General features: G+C 39.9%; 1 protein-coding gene across 2 annotated transcripts; it reads right to left on the bottom strand.

Annotated features, from left to right (window-relative positions):
* Positions 1–1,644: 1,644 nt before the first annotated feature.
* On the bottom strand, positions 1,645–19,547 carry LOC101405971 (ATPase PAAT-like). 2 transcript variants are annotated; one of them, XM_087432758.1, is made up of 7 exons: positions 19,091–19,547; positions 18,234–18,437; positions 17,356–17,425; positions 14,623–14,829; positions 14,392–14,436; positions 7,931–8,385; positions 1,645–2,809 (listed from the first exon to the last, which is right to left on the bottom strand). In XM_087432758.1, exons 1-7 carry the CDS (start codon positions 19,252–19,254, stop codon positions 2,575–2,577), a joined length of 1,380 nt encoding a protein of 459 aa, XP_087288884.1. In that variant the 5' UTR covers positions 19,255–19,547; the 3' UTR covers positions 1,645–2,574. The 2 variants fall into 2 exon arrangements, with proteins under 2 accessions (XP_087288884.1, XP_004438957.2); XM_004438900.3 differs by lacking the exon at positions 14,392–14,436 and having other exon boundaries at positions 19,091–19,541.
* Positions 19,548–20,524: the final 977 nt, after the last annotated feature.

Raw genomic sequence — 20,524 nt, 5'->3', positions numbered from 1 at the left:
ATGAGACTGATCAGATGGCTACATGTTGAGGTGTACTGTGTTAGAGACCAAGGCAGACTCTCCAAGTTCAGCCTATTTAATAATAACAACCCTGAGATGTTATGAAATGCCCATTCAGGGATCACTCCTCCCTCTGGTCTGAATCATTAGATCTGCGTTGGGGCTGTAGAACCTTCATGTTTAACAAGTTCACCAGGTGCTTCTGACAAAGACTGGAGAGCAAGTGATGAGAAACACTGATGTAATTTGTCAGGCAATGAGATTTTACATAGTTCTGCATTCACAGCACCTAGATTCCACTGCAACCCAAAGCAGGGTGCCAAGCAGATCTGTGAATGGGTTCATGAGGAAAGCTCTACTCTGGTTTTCTTTCCAAGGCCCAGAGATGATCATGTCACTCTCCTGCTTAAACCACTGATTCCTTGGTGCTAAAAATCTCCAGAGTGGAGCAGTCAAGGTTTTCCCAAGCCAGACCCAGGGCACCTTTTCAAGCCTTACCTCTAGCCACTACCTGACATGCAGCCTCTGCTTTAGCCAATCAAAACCACTTTACCGGTGCGCGCCCAGGATCCAAACTGGCGAACCCCGGGCCGCAGCAGCAGAGCGCGCGCACTTAACCGTTTGTGCCACCGGGCCAGCCCCTTGAAGCCACACTTGAAGATGAGTCATGTGGCAGCAGCATGTAAACTCACTCTCTGCCCTGCACTAAAAAGACTGAATATCCAGTGATGAAAGAGGGATGAAAACCTTAATATGCCACCCATGGAAAAGAGGGAGATGGAATAACACTCAAAGGAGAGATGATGTGGAAATTAAAACTCATAACCTGTATCTTATTTAATTTCTTGATCACCCACACATCTCTTGCAGCTACTTCAAACTGCAGTGGGTACCTCAACACCTCTGAAGGTGCATTTGCTAGCCCTGATTTCCCAGACTTGGCTTATTGGGTGTGGCACATACAAGTGGAGAAAAGTTACAAGAAAAAAAGACACTTGATAGAGATTTAGTAAGTACTGTGGTCTGCTTCTCCTGTTTGAGCAAATTCAGGCATTATTTTCTTAGCAAATACTAATTTTAATAAAGCAATTACATATAATCACATATATATGTATAGCAATTTCTAAATATAAGGAAATCAATACCTATGAATTTCTAATGTATATAAAATGTAATTTAGGTCTTCATTAACAGAAAAATTAAGAAATGGAAGATCAGGAATTAAAGCTCATCTGCATTATTTCTAGTACTATAATCATGAACATTGTATTTATTTTAGTCATTTTGTAAAACATAGCGTACATGTTCTGGTTATAACTATATTGAGGCAATTTGGGAATCAAAGAACAGACCACAACTCTCTGAAGCTGTATTAGAGAAAGGGTTCAGCTTTAAGTGAGACACATTTCTCCTGAGTGCTGAAAGAAATGTTACATGTTAGGAATAAATTAGGAAAAGCCTGATAAAGTCATATACAGGTCCTCATGTCACTGAGGTCAGAGTGATTCATAAAGGAACAAACATTACATTAATTCTCACTTTAAAGAACAAAATTCGCCAAAATATTGAGGATAAAACATCCTTTTTCATCTTAAATGAATATTAGATGAAAAGAAAATATTTCTATTTATTTAAGACAAGTAGTTTCCAGAGTGGATGTATTTATTTTTTAGATGCAAATATATTCCCCTTCAACACATATACAATAGTTATAATTTCTGAAAATTAAGTCTGCCAGAGAGAACTGCACTCTCCTTGACTCATATGCCTTAATCCTTCAATGCAGAACCACAGCACCTCACACTTTAAACAAACCAGAGAGGGCTCTAGAAAAAAGAACCTGTATCAGCTCAGAAAAGGAGTTCCTTATACTTTCTGGGTTTACTGAGATAAAATAAGATGACTTCTCTCATTTTACATCAAACACTAAATCTGAAGTAATAATCCTAACAAGGAATTGGCCAGTTCTGATTTTTACTTTCCTATCTCCAGCTACAATGCGACAGAACATAAAATTAGCGGCCTCAATGTAAACTGATTTTACACATGCCAAACATAACATCTAATTTTTTTTATCCAAAATCAATGATATAAAATGTGATTTGGTGATCTGAAATTAAAGGCTGCAAGTCTTAAGTACCCAGTTTTCCAAGAACAATCAATTAGAAAAAGAAAAAGAATCAAACACACACTCTGAGCATTTTTTTATACCCCTAAAACAGTCTCTGTATAAATTAAAACAGTACTTCAAACACACATATAATACAAACTAATGAATTGCATTAGAAACTCAAAAATTTTAAACACTTAACCCAGAAGTATACATAAATTTCTGTAAGAGTGAACAATATTGCAAACTAAAATAATTTATGACCGTGTCATGTTAACTCTTAGTGTACAGTACTAGGTTACAACAATAAGTGCAGTGAAAATGAACACAGAGGTCATTTTATGTAAGTAAATGGTGATCCTTCAAACGACATTAAATACTTGCTTTTCATAAACTTTTCTGGGGTTTTGGCTTTGTAATAAATATGTAATAAATATCTGTAGTACACGGTACATGTTGAGCACTTATCTTTCTCCATTTGAAAGTCTTTCTCCAGAGTCATAATGTCTTAGAGGCATCCCAGTGGGTGGGGAGTTGGGATTTTGCAGCAAGTCCATTAACAAGGCAATCTTATTATCTATGTGCTCCTGGAGTTTATACATTTGCTGATCGATGTAGTCCATAAGTTTCTTTTCCATCAGTTCCATATTTTTAGAAAGAACCTTCTCCAAGTAGGAGCAAACAGGTTGTTCTTTCATTCTAAAAATAAATTTAAAAATAATAATGTAATGATTATCTCTAATATTATACCCAAAACAACCAAACTATACTACAACAAGCAGCCAACAGACATTGCTGACATGTGTCTCCACAACTGTGCTCTGTCTCCTTATGACGTATTTCTAGGTTCTAAAATACATATATAACAGGTGCCCACTATCCTGAATGCCCAAAGCATTCTTCTTTAAGTCTTGAAACATTTAAGCATACAATTGAAATGAGAATATAAAAATGAAGATGACAGAATCTCTACCCTCAAAGAACAAGCCTTTTAGAAAGGGTCTTTTTGATTTTGAGCTCCAAATCAAAACTAATCCTGCCAAACTTTTTTAAGGTCTCCATGTATGTCTTCCAAGTACTTCCCCAAGCAACTCTACAATTTAAACAGTCTTGTCTTTTTTCATCCACATAACTTTACTAAAGTACTGAAAGATTCTTTTCTAATCTACTATAAAAACATTTAAAAATGAATGTAACTGGAATGGGCAAATTAAAGTAAAAATAATGAAAAGCATGCCAGTTTCTAAAGCTCACAATGAATGAACATTAGTGAATTTCAGAGTGTGGTCCACAAATCTCTGGGATCTCCACGACATTTTCAGGAGTTCTATGAGGTCAAAAGTATTTTTATAATAACATCAAGATGTTATTTGAACTTTTCGTACTCATGTTCTCATGAATGTACAGTGATATTTTCCAGAGGCTACACAACGTGTAATGTCATTGCTTTGATGACTAACAGAATGTGTGGCTGTGTATTCTTGTTTCCTAGAATTTCCCAAGGTATTCGGTTTAGGGTGTAAATAAGTACTTTTTCAGAGATTAACTCCATTTGTTCTCAAGTACTTCTACTGTGGTATTTCTAGCTATTGATTATATACACTATAATGCAACATATATGAGAATGCAACCAAAAGCTAATATAGATTTGCATAAATTTAAAACAATACCATTCTCACTAAACTTTTTTTTTAGAAAATATATATTTTCATAAAAATTGTCATTTTACTATATAATGGGTTTATTGTTGTCATTTATTTTTTTTGCTGGGAAAGATTCGCTTCAAGCTAACATCTGTTGCCAGTCTTCCCCTCTCTTTCTTTTTTCCTCCCTAAAGCCCCAGTACATAGTTGTAAGTCCTTCTAGTTTTTCTATGTGAGCCATCACCACAGCATGGCTACTGACAGATGGCGGTGTGGTTCTGCGCCGGGGAACCAAACCCAGGCCGCCAAAGCAGAGCGTGCCAAACTTTAATGGCTAGGCCATCAGGGCTGGCTCTATTGTTATTTTTTGACAAATAAATATTTTTCTATAGCTTACATAAAGGTTCTTTAGAGTCTTCAGTTATTTTTAAGAGTGTAAAGACCAAAAAGTTTGAGAACCACTACTCTAGAATATATGAAAGAGGTGTTTTTTAAAAAAAAAACTCTTTATTTTCAACCAATTATAGATTCACAGGAAGTTGTAAAGATACCTGAGTTCCCCAGTACCCTTCACCAAATTGTCCCAACGGTCTCATCTTATCTAACTATGGTATAATATCAAAACCAATAAATTGATGCTAGTATGGTATGTGTGTGTGCCATTTTATCACATGTATACACATTATGTAAATGTCACCATAATCAAGATGCAGAACTATTCCTTAACTACAAAGGTCTCCCTCCTGCTACCCTTTATTGTCACATCCATTCTCCTAATGCCCTCCATCCCTAATGCCTGGCAACCACTAATACAGTCTCCATCTCTATAATTTTATGTTGAGAATGTTATACAAATGGAATCACAGAGTATGTGACCTCGTTTGTCACTCAGCATGATGCCCTTGAGAGTCACCAAGTTGTTATGTGTATCAACAGTTTGTTCCTTTTTATTGTTGATTAGCATCCCACGATACGGATATACCAGTTTATTTAACCATTCATCTATTTTAAGACATTTTGGTTGTTCCAGTTTTTGGCTATTACATACAAATAAAGCTTCTGTGAACAACTGTGTACAGGTTTTTGTGTGGATGTAAGTTTTCATTTCTCTGGGATAAATGCCCAGGAGTGTGATTCCTGGGTCACATGGTAACCGTTTAGTTTTCAAGAAACTGCCAAAACATTTTTTAGAGTGGCTATACCATTTTACATTCCCACCAGCAATGTATGACACATCCACTTTCTCCATATCCTCTTCAGCATTTGGTATTATTACTATTTTTTAAGCATTTTATTTTAGCCATTCAAATAACTGCATAGTGGTATTTTGTGGTTTTAATATGCATTTCCCTAATAGCTGTAAAGTCACTGTTGATCATCTCTGCATGTGCTTACTTGCTATTTGTATATCCTCTCTGGCAAAATGTCTCTTTATGTCTTTTGCACAAGTTCTAATTCGGTTTTTTTTAATCTTGAGTTTTGAGAATTCCTCTTATATTTTAATTAAAGTCATTTGTTGGATCTGTAATTGGCAATATTTTCCCCCACTTTGTAATGTGTATTTTAATCCTCTTAACAGGGTCTTTCACAGGGCTAAAGTTTTAACTTTTGACCAATATATCAAATTTTCTATTATCCTGCTTTTTGTGTCACATCTAAGAAGTCTTTTCCTAGTCTTAGGTCTCTAAGATTTTCTCCCATATATTATTAGAGAAGTTTTATAGCTTTATGTTTTATATGTAAGTCCATGATCCATTTTGAGTTAATCTTTGTATAAGGTATGAGGTTTAGGTCACGGTTCACTTTCTGCCCTTTAGACAGCCAATTGCTCCAGCACCAGGTGTTAAAAGACTATCCTCCTCCACTGAATTTCTGTTGTGCCTTTGTCAAAAATCAGTTGCCATATTTGTGTGGGGCTATTCTGGGCCCTCTACTGTGTTCCATGGATCTGCATATCTATCCCTCTGCCAATACTACAGTCTTGAATATTCTCACCATCTAAGACTTGACATTGGGAACAGTGATTCCTCCCACTTTATTCTTCTTTTTCAAAGGTTTTTAGCTACTCTACCTCTTTTGCCTTTTCACATAATTTTTTTTTTTGAGGAAGATTGGCCCTGAGCCAACATCTGTTGCCAATCTTCCTCTTTTTCTCTTTTTTTTTCTCTCCAAAGCCCCAGTACATAGTTGTTTATCATAATTGTAGGTCCTTCTAGTTCTTCTATGTGGGAGCCGCATCAGCACGGCTTGATGAGCAGTGAGTAGGTCCATGCCCAGGATCCGAACCAGCAAACCCCGGGTCGCCAAAGCAGAATGAGTGAACTTAACCGCTACGCCACTGGGCTGGCCCCGCCCTTTTGCCTTTTCATACAATTTTAAAAATAATCTTGTCTACGTCTACAAAAAATCATGGTGGGATTTCAATATGCATTACATTAAGCCTGCCTATCAATGGGGAGAACTGACAACTTAACTATGTTAGACATTGAATTCATAATTAAAAAGTTCCCAAGAAACACTCAGCCCCAGGAGGTTTCATCAGAGAAATCGACCAAACATTTTAAGAAGAGATAACACCAATTTTACATAATCTCTTCTAAAATGTAGAACTCATTTTATGAAGCCAGCATTACCCCGATATAAAACCAAAGACAGTATAAGAAAAAGAAAAATACAGACCAATATCTCTCATGAATTAGATGCAAAAATACTCAACAGAATACTAGCAAATCAAATCCAGCCATGTATAGAAAAGAATTATACCCCACAAACAAGGGGGATTTATTCTAGGTATGCAAGGCTGGTTTGGTTTTTGAAAATTAATGTAATTCACCGTATCAACAGGCTATAGAAGAAAATTCATATGATCATATAAATAGACACAAAAAATATTTGAGAAAATCCAACACCAATATATGATGAAACTCTCAGATAACTAGGAATTAAGGCACACTGCCTCACAGTCCCTACGCAGCCTGACTTCCTTCCACTTTTTATAGTCTTTGTATGTCTGTTGTATTATGTCCAGGGATTTTTATTTGTAAAGAGGATCTGAGAGGAATGGGGACATTCCATCTCAGCTGGACCCAGAAGCACTTTTTAAATCTCTGTTTTATTTTTTTTTTGTGAGGAAGATCAGCCCTGAGCTAACCTCTGGCAATCCTCCTCTTTTTGCTGAGGAAGACCGGCCCTGGGCTACCATCCATTCCCGTCTTCCTCCACTTTATATGGGACACCGCCACAGCATGGCTTGCCAAGTAGTGCGTCGGTGCGCGCCCGGGATCTGAACCGGCGAACCCCGGGCCGCTGCAGCAGAGCGCGCACACTTAACTGCTTGCGCCACCGGGTCGGCCCATGTTTAATTTTTTCTGCTTTTCTTTTTTTTTGCCATATCACATACCAACTAGTTAACACTGATGTAGACTATCAACAATTGAAGACTAATGTTATGTTTCCATATCCTTACCAAATAAGAATCACTTTTTTCAATAACTTATTAAACTCCTCAAATTTCAATGCTATTGGAGACCTTAAGAAAATTTCAACCAGTACATCTACCTTATTTTACACGTGAAAAAAGTCTAAACTGAAAGATTTAAACAGTAAGGCAAGATAGTTAAGCCAGGACTATGACTGGAGTTCTGAATTCCAGTCTAGTGTAATACTTTGACACACTGCATCTATATAAAGGATGGGCAAGATACTAAATGCTTACCCCTCAATCAAACCAGGATTGCCAAAAAATGGGAATTATGAGATCAGAGAATAAGGGCCTGTGCTCTATAAATAATTACGAGCTTAAAATGTTTTGATAACTCCAAAAGTAGCCTGGGTCAAACATGATCTAGAAAGAAAATCTGTTATGATGGTTCATTGAGTATAATCAGTCAAAAAATGTACATATAATGGTTCCTACAGCCCCTCTCCATTCAGACAACTTGCTACGCCAACCCTTATCTGATGCTTGACAAGTGCTCAACCACCAGTTTTAGGCACTTATTTTAAAGCAATCCACTGCTTTATTTCCTGTAAGTGTGTTAATGGTAAAATGTTAAAGCTCCTAAAATTATTTCTGGAAATATTTTCAGGCAGTAGTTACTGAGACAAATCTGTTTTCCTCCAGCTGATTCCCCCACCTACCAGATCTAAACCACATCTTCCTAAAATAAATACTTACGCAACACCAACAATGCCTTCACTGGGCTTGGTGATGTTTTCCGGACACTTGGTGTTAGGTCCCACACGGAGATAGTTAACTTGACTACATAAATTCTGGAGAAAAGGCAGCAACTCAGAGTTAGGTATACTTGAGCTGTCACTTGCTTTCTTTGATAGGAAAGAAGATACTGCATCCTTAAAATCATTCTCAAGAAGAGAATGGTTTTGTGGCACAATTTTACACTCTTTGAGGTTTGTAATATTTCCTCCACCAGGTGGCTGCGTACTTTTAGTAATGTAAGCTTTCAAGTTTTTAGTCATGTTTCCAGATGTCGATCCAGTTCTAAAAGGAAAAGGTGTGGAGGATGACTTGCCACAGGCTCCTGAGGTAGATGATGATTGTAGGTCAATGATATGCTTGTATCCAGTATTTCCCAAAACCAACTGAAGCTGATCTCCAATGGGAATACAATTCTAAGCAAGGTAAATAAGTAAATGTTACTAGTAATATTAACAAAATGTTACTAGTAATATTAACAATAATGACAGCTAACTTTTGGAGTAATTTAGAGTTAGGCAATGCACATTCATTCGATCCTCAAAACATTTGTATAAAGCAGGGTACAATGACTATCCCAATACTAAGTTGGCAACTTGGCCAAGGTAACACAACTGGTAAGTGGCAGAACCAGGACATGAACCCAAGTCACCTAATTCCAGAGTCAAGGCTTTAATCATGTCACTGTATTTTTTCCTAAAGAAAATATTAAGGGGCTGGCCCCGTGGCGTAGCGGTTAAGTGCGCGCGCTCTGCTGCTGGCGGCCCAGGTTCGGATCCCGGGTGCGCACTGATGCATGGCTTGTCAGGCCAGGCTGTGGCGGCATCCCGTTAAAAAAAAAAAGTGGAGGAAGATGGGCACAGATGTTAGCTCAGGGCCAGTCTTCCTCAGCAAAAAGAGGAGGACTGGCATGGATGTTAGCTCAGGGCTGATCTTCCTCATAAAAAAAAAAAAAAAGAAAATATTAAAATAAATACTAGCATACTTTGTAAAATTGCACTAACATACTTTAATGTTTGCACTACAAAGGACCTTCTTAATTTATGATAATAAAATGCAGTACTCTCAACTGAGTCACAATAATTGATAATTTTCATAGAATTAAATATCATTTGTCAACTTGCACATATGGTAAGCCAACCTAAGGATATTTTTTGCAACTAGGTTTTCATGCAAGATACACCAGTTACATACCTAAAGTTCGATATTCTATGGGCACATATGTGATGTTTTCATTGACTAAAATGAGCTACCTTTTGGCTATGTACACTTTAATAATTTGTAGGATAATAGATTATGTTTTGTGGCCTCAACTCAACTGGCTATGCTATATTTTCTGAGAAGACTCTGGCTCACTTTTGAGAGGAGGTTACACTGTCTCCTATAGAGGGGCATGTTCTTGCTATGCTCCTCAATTTTTCCACAAGAGAAAAGCAACACTACCTCTATCTGGTCTAGCTAACTGTTAAGTTATATGGCTCTATCCTAAATTCAAAACATAGAATTCTACTAGAGGTTCTTAACAGAGGATATCATCTCATACTTATTGTTGCTCAATACCTAGTGAGAGAGATTGAGGAAAGTATTATACGAGATTAGCTGAAGAAACTCAGTCCATACATATTCTAGATATTCTAAAAAACGATTCTTGGATTAAACCATACCAAAATTCACTCATTCAATAAATATTTACCAGAAATCTACTTTGTGCCAGGCACTGTTTCAGGCACTGGAAATAAGACAGTGAACAAAACAAGTGAAAACTGCTGTGGACCTTATATTCTAAGACAGCAGGGTGAGACAGACAACAAAGACAGACAGACAATATATCATGTGGATGGAGACTGTGATAATTACTGTAGGGAAAAATGAAGCAGGAAAGGGGAACAATGAGAGCCAGGGAAGTTGGTGGGGTGGGAGTGGGCGAGTTCCCATGGAACTTCTTTCACTGAACTGCACTTTGGAGGAATGCTCTTTATAAAGAAATGTTATCTTCTTCTATTGAACGCAAATTTTGAATAAACTTAACAGTATTCCCAGAACTATATACATTTATAAAATTTTAAAATCAGACAACTCTCCTTTGGCGGAAAGGAGCTCTACTCAACGGCAAAGCTCAATTATTTTTGGTAGTGGTATAATACTGCAAAAAAACTTTATGATAGAAAATTGAAAATTCTACACAAACAGCCATCATATTGGCAGTGGAATCAATGTCAAAATTGTACATGACAGCTAATTTAGCAGAAATTTTAATTAGAAAAATCCAAATGCAAATAAGGTATTTGCTATGTGAGTTTTTCTTTTCTGATACATCCTAATATTTTGATTATTTATAAGAAATTCACTGATTATAAAAATTAGTCTTATTTTTTCAAATGAAAGTTGTTAAGGCAATTTTTTTTCTCTTTGTATTAAACATCAAAAAATTCACAGGTAAGTTTATATGGCAGTGCAGTAGATGAAGCAACCTTAGGTGTTGGTGGCTATTCTTCTGCTTCTTTAATTTGATTTTATTCATTTCTTAATTTTCTTTGCTGTCTTATGTTGCCTTGCAAGGCACGTCAAACACTTTTAAAAGTAGGCAGAGGAATATGTAAAAAATAATTTATATATACTTATTGCTTAGGGTCTATGTCACGTTATGTGGAAAATGACCATAGAGCAGCCTAAAAGAACATGAAAGCACTTATGAAGAATTGTGTCCATATACTTACACAAGAATATGTAAAGAACTATCTATATATGTGGATAAATAATTTCATATATGTTTACATATACCCCCAGATTTCTGAAAAATTAAGTGTTTATCTCTGAACATCTTGTAGGATTTCTGAAAAGATTGTCTAACTTTTTTTATTATAAAAAATTCAAATAAGTATCACCTTGAAAAGGCAAGAAAAAAAGATATTTTTTATTTCAAAGGTGTTAAAAGTAAACAGTATAAATCTTGAATAACTGAATATATTTTCTTTGAAAAAATGGGGCACATCTTTTCATTCAGATAACATTAAATGACAACTATATGTTAGACACTTTGATATAGAATTCCTATTTAATTATTCTAAATTGCTAAAGCAAAAACAAATAAAAGCCAGCAAATCTGAACTTCAAATACAAGGAAATAAGAAATAACTTTAATAAAACTTTCAAGACAACAGGTAATCACAAGGCACAGGTGAAGCAGGGGGAGGTCCAGGACTTCTAACGCAGCTCCCCAGGTCCTTCAGGACAGGCCCTGCCGAAATTAACATATGAAGGTTCTTTTCTTTTCTTTTCTTTCTCTCTCTCTCTCTCTTTCTCTCTTTTTTCCCCCCAAAGCCCCAGTAGATAGTTGTATGTCATAGCTGCACATCCTTTTAGTTGCTGTATGTGGGACATAGCCTCAGCATGGCAGGAGAAGCGGTGCCTCGGTGCGCGCCCGGGATCCGAACCCGGGCCGCCAGCAGCGGAGTGTGCGTGCTTAACCGCTAAGCCACGGGGTTGGCCCAATATATGAAGGTTCTGAACAATGTGTGTGGTTACACCACTGCCACAGGAGTAGTTCTGATCACGAAACATCCCTACTTTATACTCAATAGTTATATAGCTTACATGACATTTTCCAGGGAAACTTTCCATAGATTCCTGGTTTGTTAACAATAAGCAATTCTAGAGAACCAGGTATATCCTATAAGAATCATTCCATAAATACAGCCTCCCCACTAGGAAGAAGTCTTTTATTAGCATGTTGAAAAGAAGATTTAACTGGATCACCTTTCTTCCCCAGGGTGTTCCCCAAATGTCCCCATATGTAATGATTTAGCATGTGTGTGGGGAAAGCAGGTTACAACACATGTGTTGGGTGGGAGGACGCATATGTGTTTCTATATGCATACAAAACTCCAGAAGGATACACACCAAGCTGAACAATAGGATGAGAGTCGAGAAAGCACTTTTATGCTTTACTCACTGCACTTGTGAATTGTTTGAAATTCATGGCAAAGAAAATGTACTATTTTTGTAATTAAACCAAAAAAACTTAAAGACATGGCAAAAAAAATCTACTATCCATGTCACTTTTTTTCAAAGGTCAAGTTTTTAAAACATAAAAATCAGTCCATGAATTGATTTTATTTAATTCATTAACTTCCTCTAATGTTGCCAAAATCTTGCACAAAAAAATAATTTCTTTTTGTTTTTACATTTTCAAGCTCTATCTCCACTGGATCATTCCCCTCAAACATTTGTTCTTAAATTATACTATGCCTAAGACTCACCTGGGGATGCCTATTTAAAATACTGATTCCTGGATCCCACCCTCTGGGTTTCAGGTCATTGGTGAGGGTTAGTAATCTGCACTTTATAAACATTCCAAAGGATTCCAAGGCAGGCTCCATATCTCTATCATTCCTGAAACAAACCCATTTTATCCCGGGATACCTCCCCATTCCAACTATCCCTTTACTACCTAATTCCTCAAAATTTGGTTTCCATCTCATTATTATTCAAACTGATCCCCTGAAGATCTCCAAGGAGTACTTAGTTGATAATCCAAAGGACATACATATTGTGTACTTATTTGGAGCCATAAACAAGACAAACTAGGTCTCTGTTTGCATGAAGCTTATATTTTAATGAGATAAACAGATAAATACATAAACAACAAAAATAGTCAAGGCTCTGATGAAAATATGATATAGGTTTAGAGGAAAAGAATATTTTAAACTGGGTCATTGGGGAAGGTCTCATTAAGGACATAACGTTTAAGCTGAAATCTGAATAAAAAGAAAAAGCCAGTCACGCTAAGGTCTGGGGAAAGAGTTTCTGGTGAAAGAAAATAGTTCAGAGTGCAAAGGGCCTGAGGTGGGAACACATTTGGATATGTGAGGAACACATACATCTGAATGTCTGGAGCAAGGTGTCCAAGAAGATGTGGTAGGAGATGAGGCTGAGAAGGCAAGGAGGACCCAGATCTTAGATGCCAGGGTAAGGAATCTGGATTAATTCTGAGTGTGATGGGAAGCAACAGGGGGCTTTACACAGGGGAAGGGCAAGTTTGATTTACCCTTTGAGATCATTCTGGTTGCCCTATGGAGAATGGACTGCAGTGGAGCAGGAGGAACGGTAGGAACCTCCTGAGGTAATGAGATGAGATAATGGTACCAGAGAAAGAAAAGTATGTACCTTGTTCTTTTTGAAAATCTCCTTTCCGTGGTTTCCACGATCAGCATCAACTCTCCTATCTCTGCCCACTGCTTCAATGCTATTTGTACTAAATTAATATTGGTAAATCTTACCAAGTTACAGGAGTTTTTTATTTGTACTATTTCTTTTAAACGTTCACATTAATCCCATGATCTTAGCAGTATTATCATTTAGATTGTAAACATGAAGAAATTTATCCTCAAAAAGATGAAGCAACGCCAAATAACACAGAACTAATAATGTCAGTACCAGCACCTGAATTCAGGTCTCCTGACATAAATCTTTTCTCTTGCTACTCTATCACACGGCTGTCTGCCATTCTTCTGCTTCCTTTTTCCTCTCCCTATATTCTCACCAAAAGTAGCTACTCTCCGAGGATCTTTCTTCCTTGCTGCAGTCTCTTCCTTCGCCACTTTGCTTATCATCCTAGGGGTACATCTCTCAAACCTCCCTTCCACTCCACCATCCTCAATCCTGTGTTTCCAAATGCTCACAACATTATCCCAGGTAATGTTTTACTCACATCTAGAACTCAATATTCCCAAAATTAAACTCCTTTTTCCCGAAGTAGTCTCCTCTCTTGGATTCCATTTACAGTATATTATTGGTATCACCATCTTCAAAACTGCAATTTCACGTTAGACTCTATTTTTATCTTGCAATACCAGTACTAACTTAGTTGTCAAGTCCTAATGGCTCCACTGTTTCAGTATCTCACAATCCAGCATCATCTTACTATGTCCAATTTTAGACCCTCTTTAACTCTCATCTGGATGAGGAAAGAACATGCAGTTGCTCTTCTTGTAGTCTCCCTTTCTACTGATTCATCTTTTTCTTCTGATTCACCTTACACATAACAGTGAATTAGAATTTCTTAAAATGTAGGTCAAAAACACCTACAAACTTTTAAAATAGCATTCAAAGCCCTCTATGATCCAGCCCCAATCTACTTTAAACTTTGTCTATCACTTCTTCACTCCAGAAAAATGAACTTCTACTCATTTACTAGTTATATCCTATTCCTTCTAGTATTAAAGATTTAATCCATACTATTTTCTGTCTCTCAAATTGCACCTCTCCAAATTTACTTGCCTAATCCCACACTTCTTCTTAAAAGGCCTAGATAAAATGAGACCATAGAGATCCCTAAAGACAGGCAATAGACTAATTGATCTTTGAACTTTCTAAAATGTTCAAACAGTGCCTTATTCACTGAGAAGGTGCTTAATAAATACCTGCTGAATGAATGAGTGAGTGAATTCATGGGACATTGTGAAGATCTGTAACAAAAATATTTTGTAAGAGAGTAGGTCTACAAAATGCTATTTTTACAAAACTAAATAAAGATAATAGTCAAATCAATAGTAAAAGTTAAAAGAAAAAATTTAAGTCACTACATATCCTTATAAAAAGCCATCATTTTGAAATTTTTAATGATATCTGAAAAGAAATCCATTTCTACTTACCTGCTGCTGAAATCTAACCATATTCATCAATTGCTGAGCTCCAGGTGATAACTTAGACCCCATGGACTCCATGATGGTTTGGACCCTCTCAAGGTCTATCCTTGATCCCAGAGCAGGAGAGCTTGTTGAAGAATTTGCTGATACGAGCTTCAGGTGTACCACGACCTTACTGATGAACACACGCTGCTTTTCACCAAAGGAGAGCAACTATGATAAAACAAAAAGTTCCAGAAAATAATAATATTAAACAATAATCACTATTTAAGGTCACTTTTTTGTATAAACTAGGAATAGTGAAGCACTCAGGAAAGCAAATATAAACTTTAAATACATTTTCATTTTTAAGTTTTTCCTAAAATTGTAATGGTCAGCACTTCCATTTATTATGAGGCTCAGAAGAACTATTTATCCTAAAAAAAATGTTATTTTCAAACTGAAAAAATATGCAGAATATACAAAAGGGGCTAAAATAAAGTTTCATTTACTTAATTTAAGGAATAAAAATAAACTATACCAATCTAAGACCTTAACACACCACAGCTAGCTATAATATTATTTAATACAAAATAAGGCTGTTCAGAAGCCCTTTCAAAGTATTTCCTAAAATACTAAATATAAGTGAGCCTTTTAGAATTTAGAATTATAAAAGAAGTTCAACATGATCTAACATAACCTGTTTGTTCACAGATAAAAAAGATGAGGTGAGGGGTGATTTTCTAACTTGTGAAAGGATTACCGAATTAGTAAAAGTCAAGCTTGGAACCTAGCTCTTCTGGCTTTTAAAGCATTGTCTGGTCCAATGCTTTATGTTGCCTCATTTCATCCATATTTCTGAACCAAAAGACATTTCATGTGTGATACAGACAACAGAGTAGCAAAGTGGAAAGGGAACAGAATTTAGAATCAGACAGACCTGGGTTCAGTGATGACTCTGCTACTTAGAGCCTGTGCGACCCTGGGCAAAGACCAAAATCTCAGTCAGGAATAAAATGAGGGAGGGTAATAACAATGATTTCACACGGTTGTTGGAGGATTATGTGTTAAAATTCCCAATACCACCACTGAGTAAGTGCTCAAAAAATATGCATCGGTAACTCTTATTTTTAACTTTTCATATACTGTTGTCCCAGAACAAGCTTTAGTAGGCCTAAGATTTCTCTCAACGAAACAACCCTTTGCACTCCCCCATGTACTTCCACAGAACAGTTATAAAAAACACCTTCAGAGACACAAACAGAACCATATATAACATGAAGACACAGGTCAAACCAGACCTATGATCCAAGAACTCTGAGTGTGGCAGCAAAGGGGTGACTGTCCTCAACAACTAAGGAACCTCCCCATTAAATTTATACACTTACCTCCTAATCTCCCTACTATCCCCTTTCTGCTTTTTAATCCCCATAGCCTTTCTCATCATTGAATATGGTACTTATTTTACTCAGTGAGTTGGCTTATTGTCTGTCTCGCCCACTAGAATGTCAGCAACATGAGGGCAGTCACTCCAGTTTATTATATTACTGCTAATTGCTACATGCCTAGTAGAGTATCTAGCATCAGTAGGCACCCAAATATTTTTTTGAATGAATATTTCATGTTGAATGAATGAACCACTCTATTTAAATAAATTTGGAAGTTATTAACATATACCATCTAAAACAACATCTTGGAATAATCAGTTCTGTAAATTTGCTACCTGCCTACTGTGAAAATCACTTATTTTTTTCTTATTCTCAAGTCTCATAACCCTGTATGAAGTAATGTGGAGATAACAAGATTATAAGGATTTATTTCCTTTTAAAAAATTTTTTAAAAACAGCTTTATTGAGATATAATTCACATGACAAACAATCAACCCATTTAAAGTGTACAATTCAGTGGATTTTAGTATATTCACAGAGTTGTGTAACCATCACCACGATTTTAGAACATTACCCTCAAAAAGCAACCCTGAACCCATTGGCAGTCACTCCCCTTCTTCCCCCCTACCCCCCATCCCTAGATAATAACTAATCTCCTTTCAGTCTCTGTAGATTTGCCTATTTTGGGCCTTTCATATATATATAGTATCATACAACATGTGGTTCTTTGTGACCAACTTCTTTCATGTAGTATAATGTTTTCAAGGTTCATCCATGTTTGTAGTTATGGATCAATAATTCACTGTTTTTATGACTGAACACTTCTCCATTGTATGGGTATACCATATTTTGTTTATCCATTCATTAGATGATGGATATTTGGGTTGTTTCCACTTTGTGGCTATAGGAATGATGATTCATGTACATAGCAAGGATTTATTTTTTTTAGCTCTCTAATTTATCCATGAGGTAGATCCAAAGAGATAAAGAGATTTGCCCCAGGTCACTCAGCTAGTAGGCAACAAAGACAGAATTAATATTCTGGGCATATGACTTCCAGCCCAGTACTCTTTCCCTAGACTCTAATGACATCACTAAAGTTCACTTCTGTGATATTTTTCATACTCAAGACACCAGTCCAAATCCCTTTAACTTTTAGATGCTCTTCTCTATAACTTTTCTCATTCCCTTCCATCTTTCTTGATATACTGAAGCCAACACTGCTTGTGGTTGTCTTGACACCACAGTTTTATATAAAGATAACCAGGAACTAAGTTGGATTAACTGTATTACTAAACCAACAGAAAATAAGTACAAATCATACAAAAACATTTACAGTTGTCAAATTAGTTAAAATTTAGTAATGACTTACCTTTATTTTACAAGCATGAGTGGAGGACTCCAATTTTAAATATTTTTTGTAGAGAATAATTTCATGTTCACTAAAAATAAAATAGAATTTAAATTATTTTTACTTTGATCATCATTTTTAATAGTGACACTTAAAAATGAATTGTTTCTTGATCATTACTTAAATCCTGAGATTCAATTTGTCTGGTAAGGGACAAACAGTTGGGGGATCGCTACTCAAGTGACCAGGTTACAAGCACTAGTTTCTACCTGTGTGAAAGAACTGAGATTACATAAAACTATGGGGCACAGAACATACAGTAAACCTTAATAAACAAAGCTATTATTTTCAAAATGCACAATATATAAAATAGTCCATATTTTGAGTTACATTAAGGATAGACTAGGGTAGTATGTATTAGAGCCTAGGGAAAAATCAAACTATAACGGGTTGAACTACGGATTAAACATGTTGGGGCGGCACAGTCTTGGGCCCGAGCACCATTAGTGATGGGCTTCTTCCAAAAAAAAAGTTTTCCAAGTTCCAGACTGATTGCCAAATTAACTTTCGGGAAAACAGACCTTTGCGAGTTCCTGGAGAGAGCCAAGAAGCGGAAATAACGACTGCATTCTCCAGCCCAACAGTCTGCCTCACCAGCAGCACCCTCTGCGTGGTCACCTTCCCTCTATTAGCTCTAGATCTCCACGTTTATAAAAACGAGAAAGCTGATCCAGACTGTCTCGAAGATCCCTAAAGTTCTATTCCTACGGGTATGTTTTTATCTTCTCTCCCCCGATGGCCGACCCGATGTCAGAGCATCAAGAAACACTGCAAAAGCCGAGGAAGATGACAACACTCCCTCAGAAGGACGATCCACGCGACGACGATAGGGCGCAAACCTGTCATCCCGAACACTGCAGACATGCTCGCCCCGACCGGTTCCCCAGTACTCGTCTCCTGAGTACACTTCCATGTTTCTCGCCGAACTCAACACGCCCACAGAAACGATTTCTTCCCCTCCGCCGGGGTCGCATCTCAGGTAAAGGAAGCAGGGCTTTTCATCTCGGCCGTTCAGGCTGCTCCTCAAGATCACCAGACCTCGGCTGAAAGGAAAATGGTCCCAAACATCACACAGGACGGTGCTCTGGACCCGCTCACAACCCGCGCCCCGGCCGCCGCCTGTGAGGCCCGCGCAGCTCCCCGAGCCCCCGACACACGCTCAGCACCGGCCCCGGGAAGCGGGCGCTCCCACACCGGCCCCCTGCGCCTCCTCCTGACCTCGGCGTCCCACTCGACCCCCTAGTCACCTCTCACGCCACTACAACCCGCGGGCACCTAGCGCGCACCGGGCGGGGAGCAGAAGACACGCCAAGACAAGAGCATCTTGTGCGAGGCTACGCCGACGGAGCTTCCCGACAGCCGTCGTCTTTCCGCGCCCGTCCGGTCGCCACGGGGCTTCCGTCCGGCAGCTTCGGCAGGAGCGGCGGACTCCGGCCCGACGGCCCGCGGGCGGAGCGGCCGGCACCGGGCGGACGGCGAGACGCCGCGCTCGCAGGTCGCCCCGCCGCCCGCGGACGCGCCCCCGCCCTGCGGCCGCCGGGCCTGCCCTCGCCCCCGCACACACCCGTCACCGGCTCCGCTCCCGGGCGGACGCCGGGCCCGGGCCCTGTCCCCTCACGGCCCCCGCCTCCCTCACGGCTCCCCCGGCAGCGTGGCCGTCACCGAGCAGCACGCCCAGTCCCCCGGCCCGGCGCACCCCGGGGCAGGCGGCGCCAGCAGCTCCTCCCAGTCGAAGTCCCCGGCGCCGACACCAGCCCGGGCGAGACGGAGGCTCTGGGCCAGGGCTCCGCAGGCGGCATCCCAGGAGGAGGCCAGCGTCGGGCGGCGGCTCAGTTCCCCGTCCTCGGGCCCGCTCTCCATTCTGCCGCCTCCGGCCCAGGCCAGCCCCGGAACCTCTCTTCCAGCGCTGGAGTTTCCGCCGGGGCCGAGTGGAGGTGAAGAAGCAAAGCAACTTCCGTCTCCTCTGCCTTCAAACCCAAGAGCCGAGGCCTCTCCATGAGCGAGAGAACCAGCTACCCGAGAGCATGCGCGTGCCGGCCGGCCTCAAAACCGGCGGGGGTGCGCTCAAGGGCGGAGCATGCGCACTGACAGCCCAGCGTCCTGCCGCTGGAGCTATGCGCAGGCGCAGTGCGGTGCGCTGCGCGCGGGAGCCGGGGCGGTCGTTCTGAGTGGCCCCGTCGACACAGCAGGCGGTGTGGACAACGGTTGCTGGGCGGCCCGGGAGGCTGGTCCGATGAGGAGAGTGCGTCGTCAGGTAGGTGTGGTGTCCTCGCTCCACGTGACCTGCAGGACCTCCTCCCGGCCGTCGCCGTCTCTGCAGTGGACGCCGGACCCTCCCGGACAGTGTGCGGAGGCGGGAGCGGGGCGGCGGGCCGGCCGTGCGGTCGGGGTTTGCTCTCTGCTCCTCGCCCCTCCGCACGCACGTTCTCCCCGGGGTGGTCCGGCGGAGGCTGGCGGTTTGGCTTCACCAGGCGGAGGTTTGAGGGTGTGAGCGAGCGGCCCTGGGGCCGTGGGGGCGGTGAGTGAGGAGGCTCTGGGCCCGGGCCTCTGCGACGTGCCCTCTGGCGCCCACCGGACCGTGCGGTGGTGCCGCGGACACGGCTGACCTCGTGCCCTCAGGCCGCAGGAACCGGGTCGCCAGGGTTGGACGGAAGAGGGAGAAAGACCCGAGCCCAGGGGACCGCAGCGCGCGATGGGCACTCGGCCCTGGCAAGAGCGAGCAGACTGGGGCCTCGGGTCTCTGGTGGAGTAGAATCTGAGCTGGGACTGAAGGGCCTCGAGGCTTGGGGTCCGGAAAAGTGGGAGCAGATAGAACTTTCTAGATGCCCTGCGCAATAGGAAGGTAGATGATGCTTCTCTGCCACTTTCTGTCACCTTCACCTGTTGAAAAACTGGAAATTAGATTCAAATAAAATTGAAACGTCAACGTTCCTGAAATTTGGGCTGTCACTCATGTATTTATGGTGGTATTCTCTTTACAAAAATAGGAATCATATTCTGCCTCTCGTTAGTTTTGTCTTAGTACTTCCTATTCTGGGTTTATGTTTGGTACAAAATACTTCTTATTTTCTTTTGCTTAAGTTTTCATTTGAGTTGTTATATTACGATATGTACCTAGTGAGAATACAGT

The sequence above is a fragment of the Ceratotherium simum genome, chromosome 6 (genome assembly GCF_057802395.1).
Source record: "Ceratotherium simum simum isolate JZ-2026a chromosome 6, ASM5780239v1, whole genome shotgun sequence".
NCBI lineage: Eukaryota > Metazoa > Chordata > Mammalia > Perissodactyla > Rhinocerotidae > Ceratotherium > Ceratotherium simum.
The sequence above is the reverse complement of the archived record's forward strand: the minus strand, read 5'-3'. Positions and strand labels throughout refer to the sequence as shown.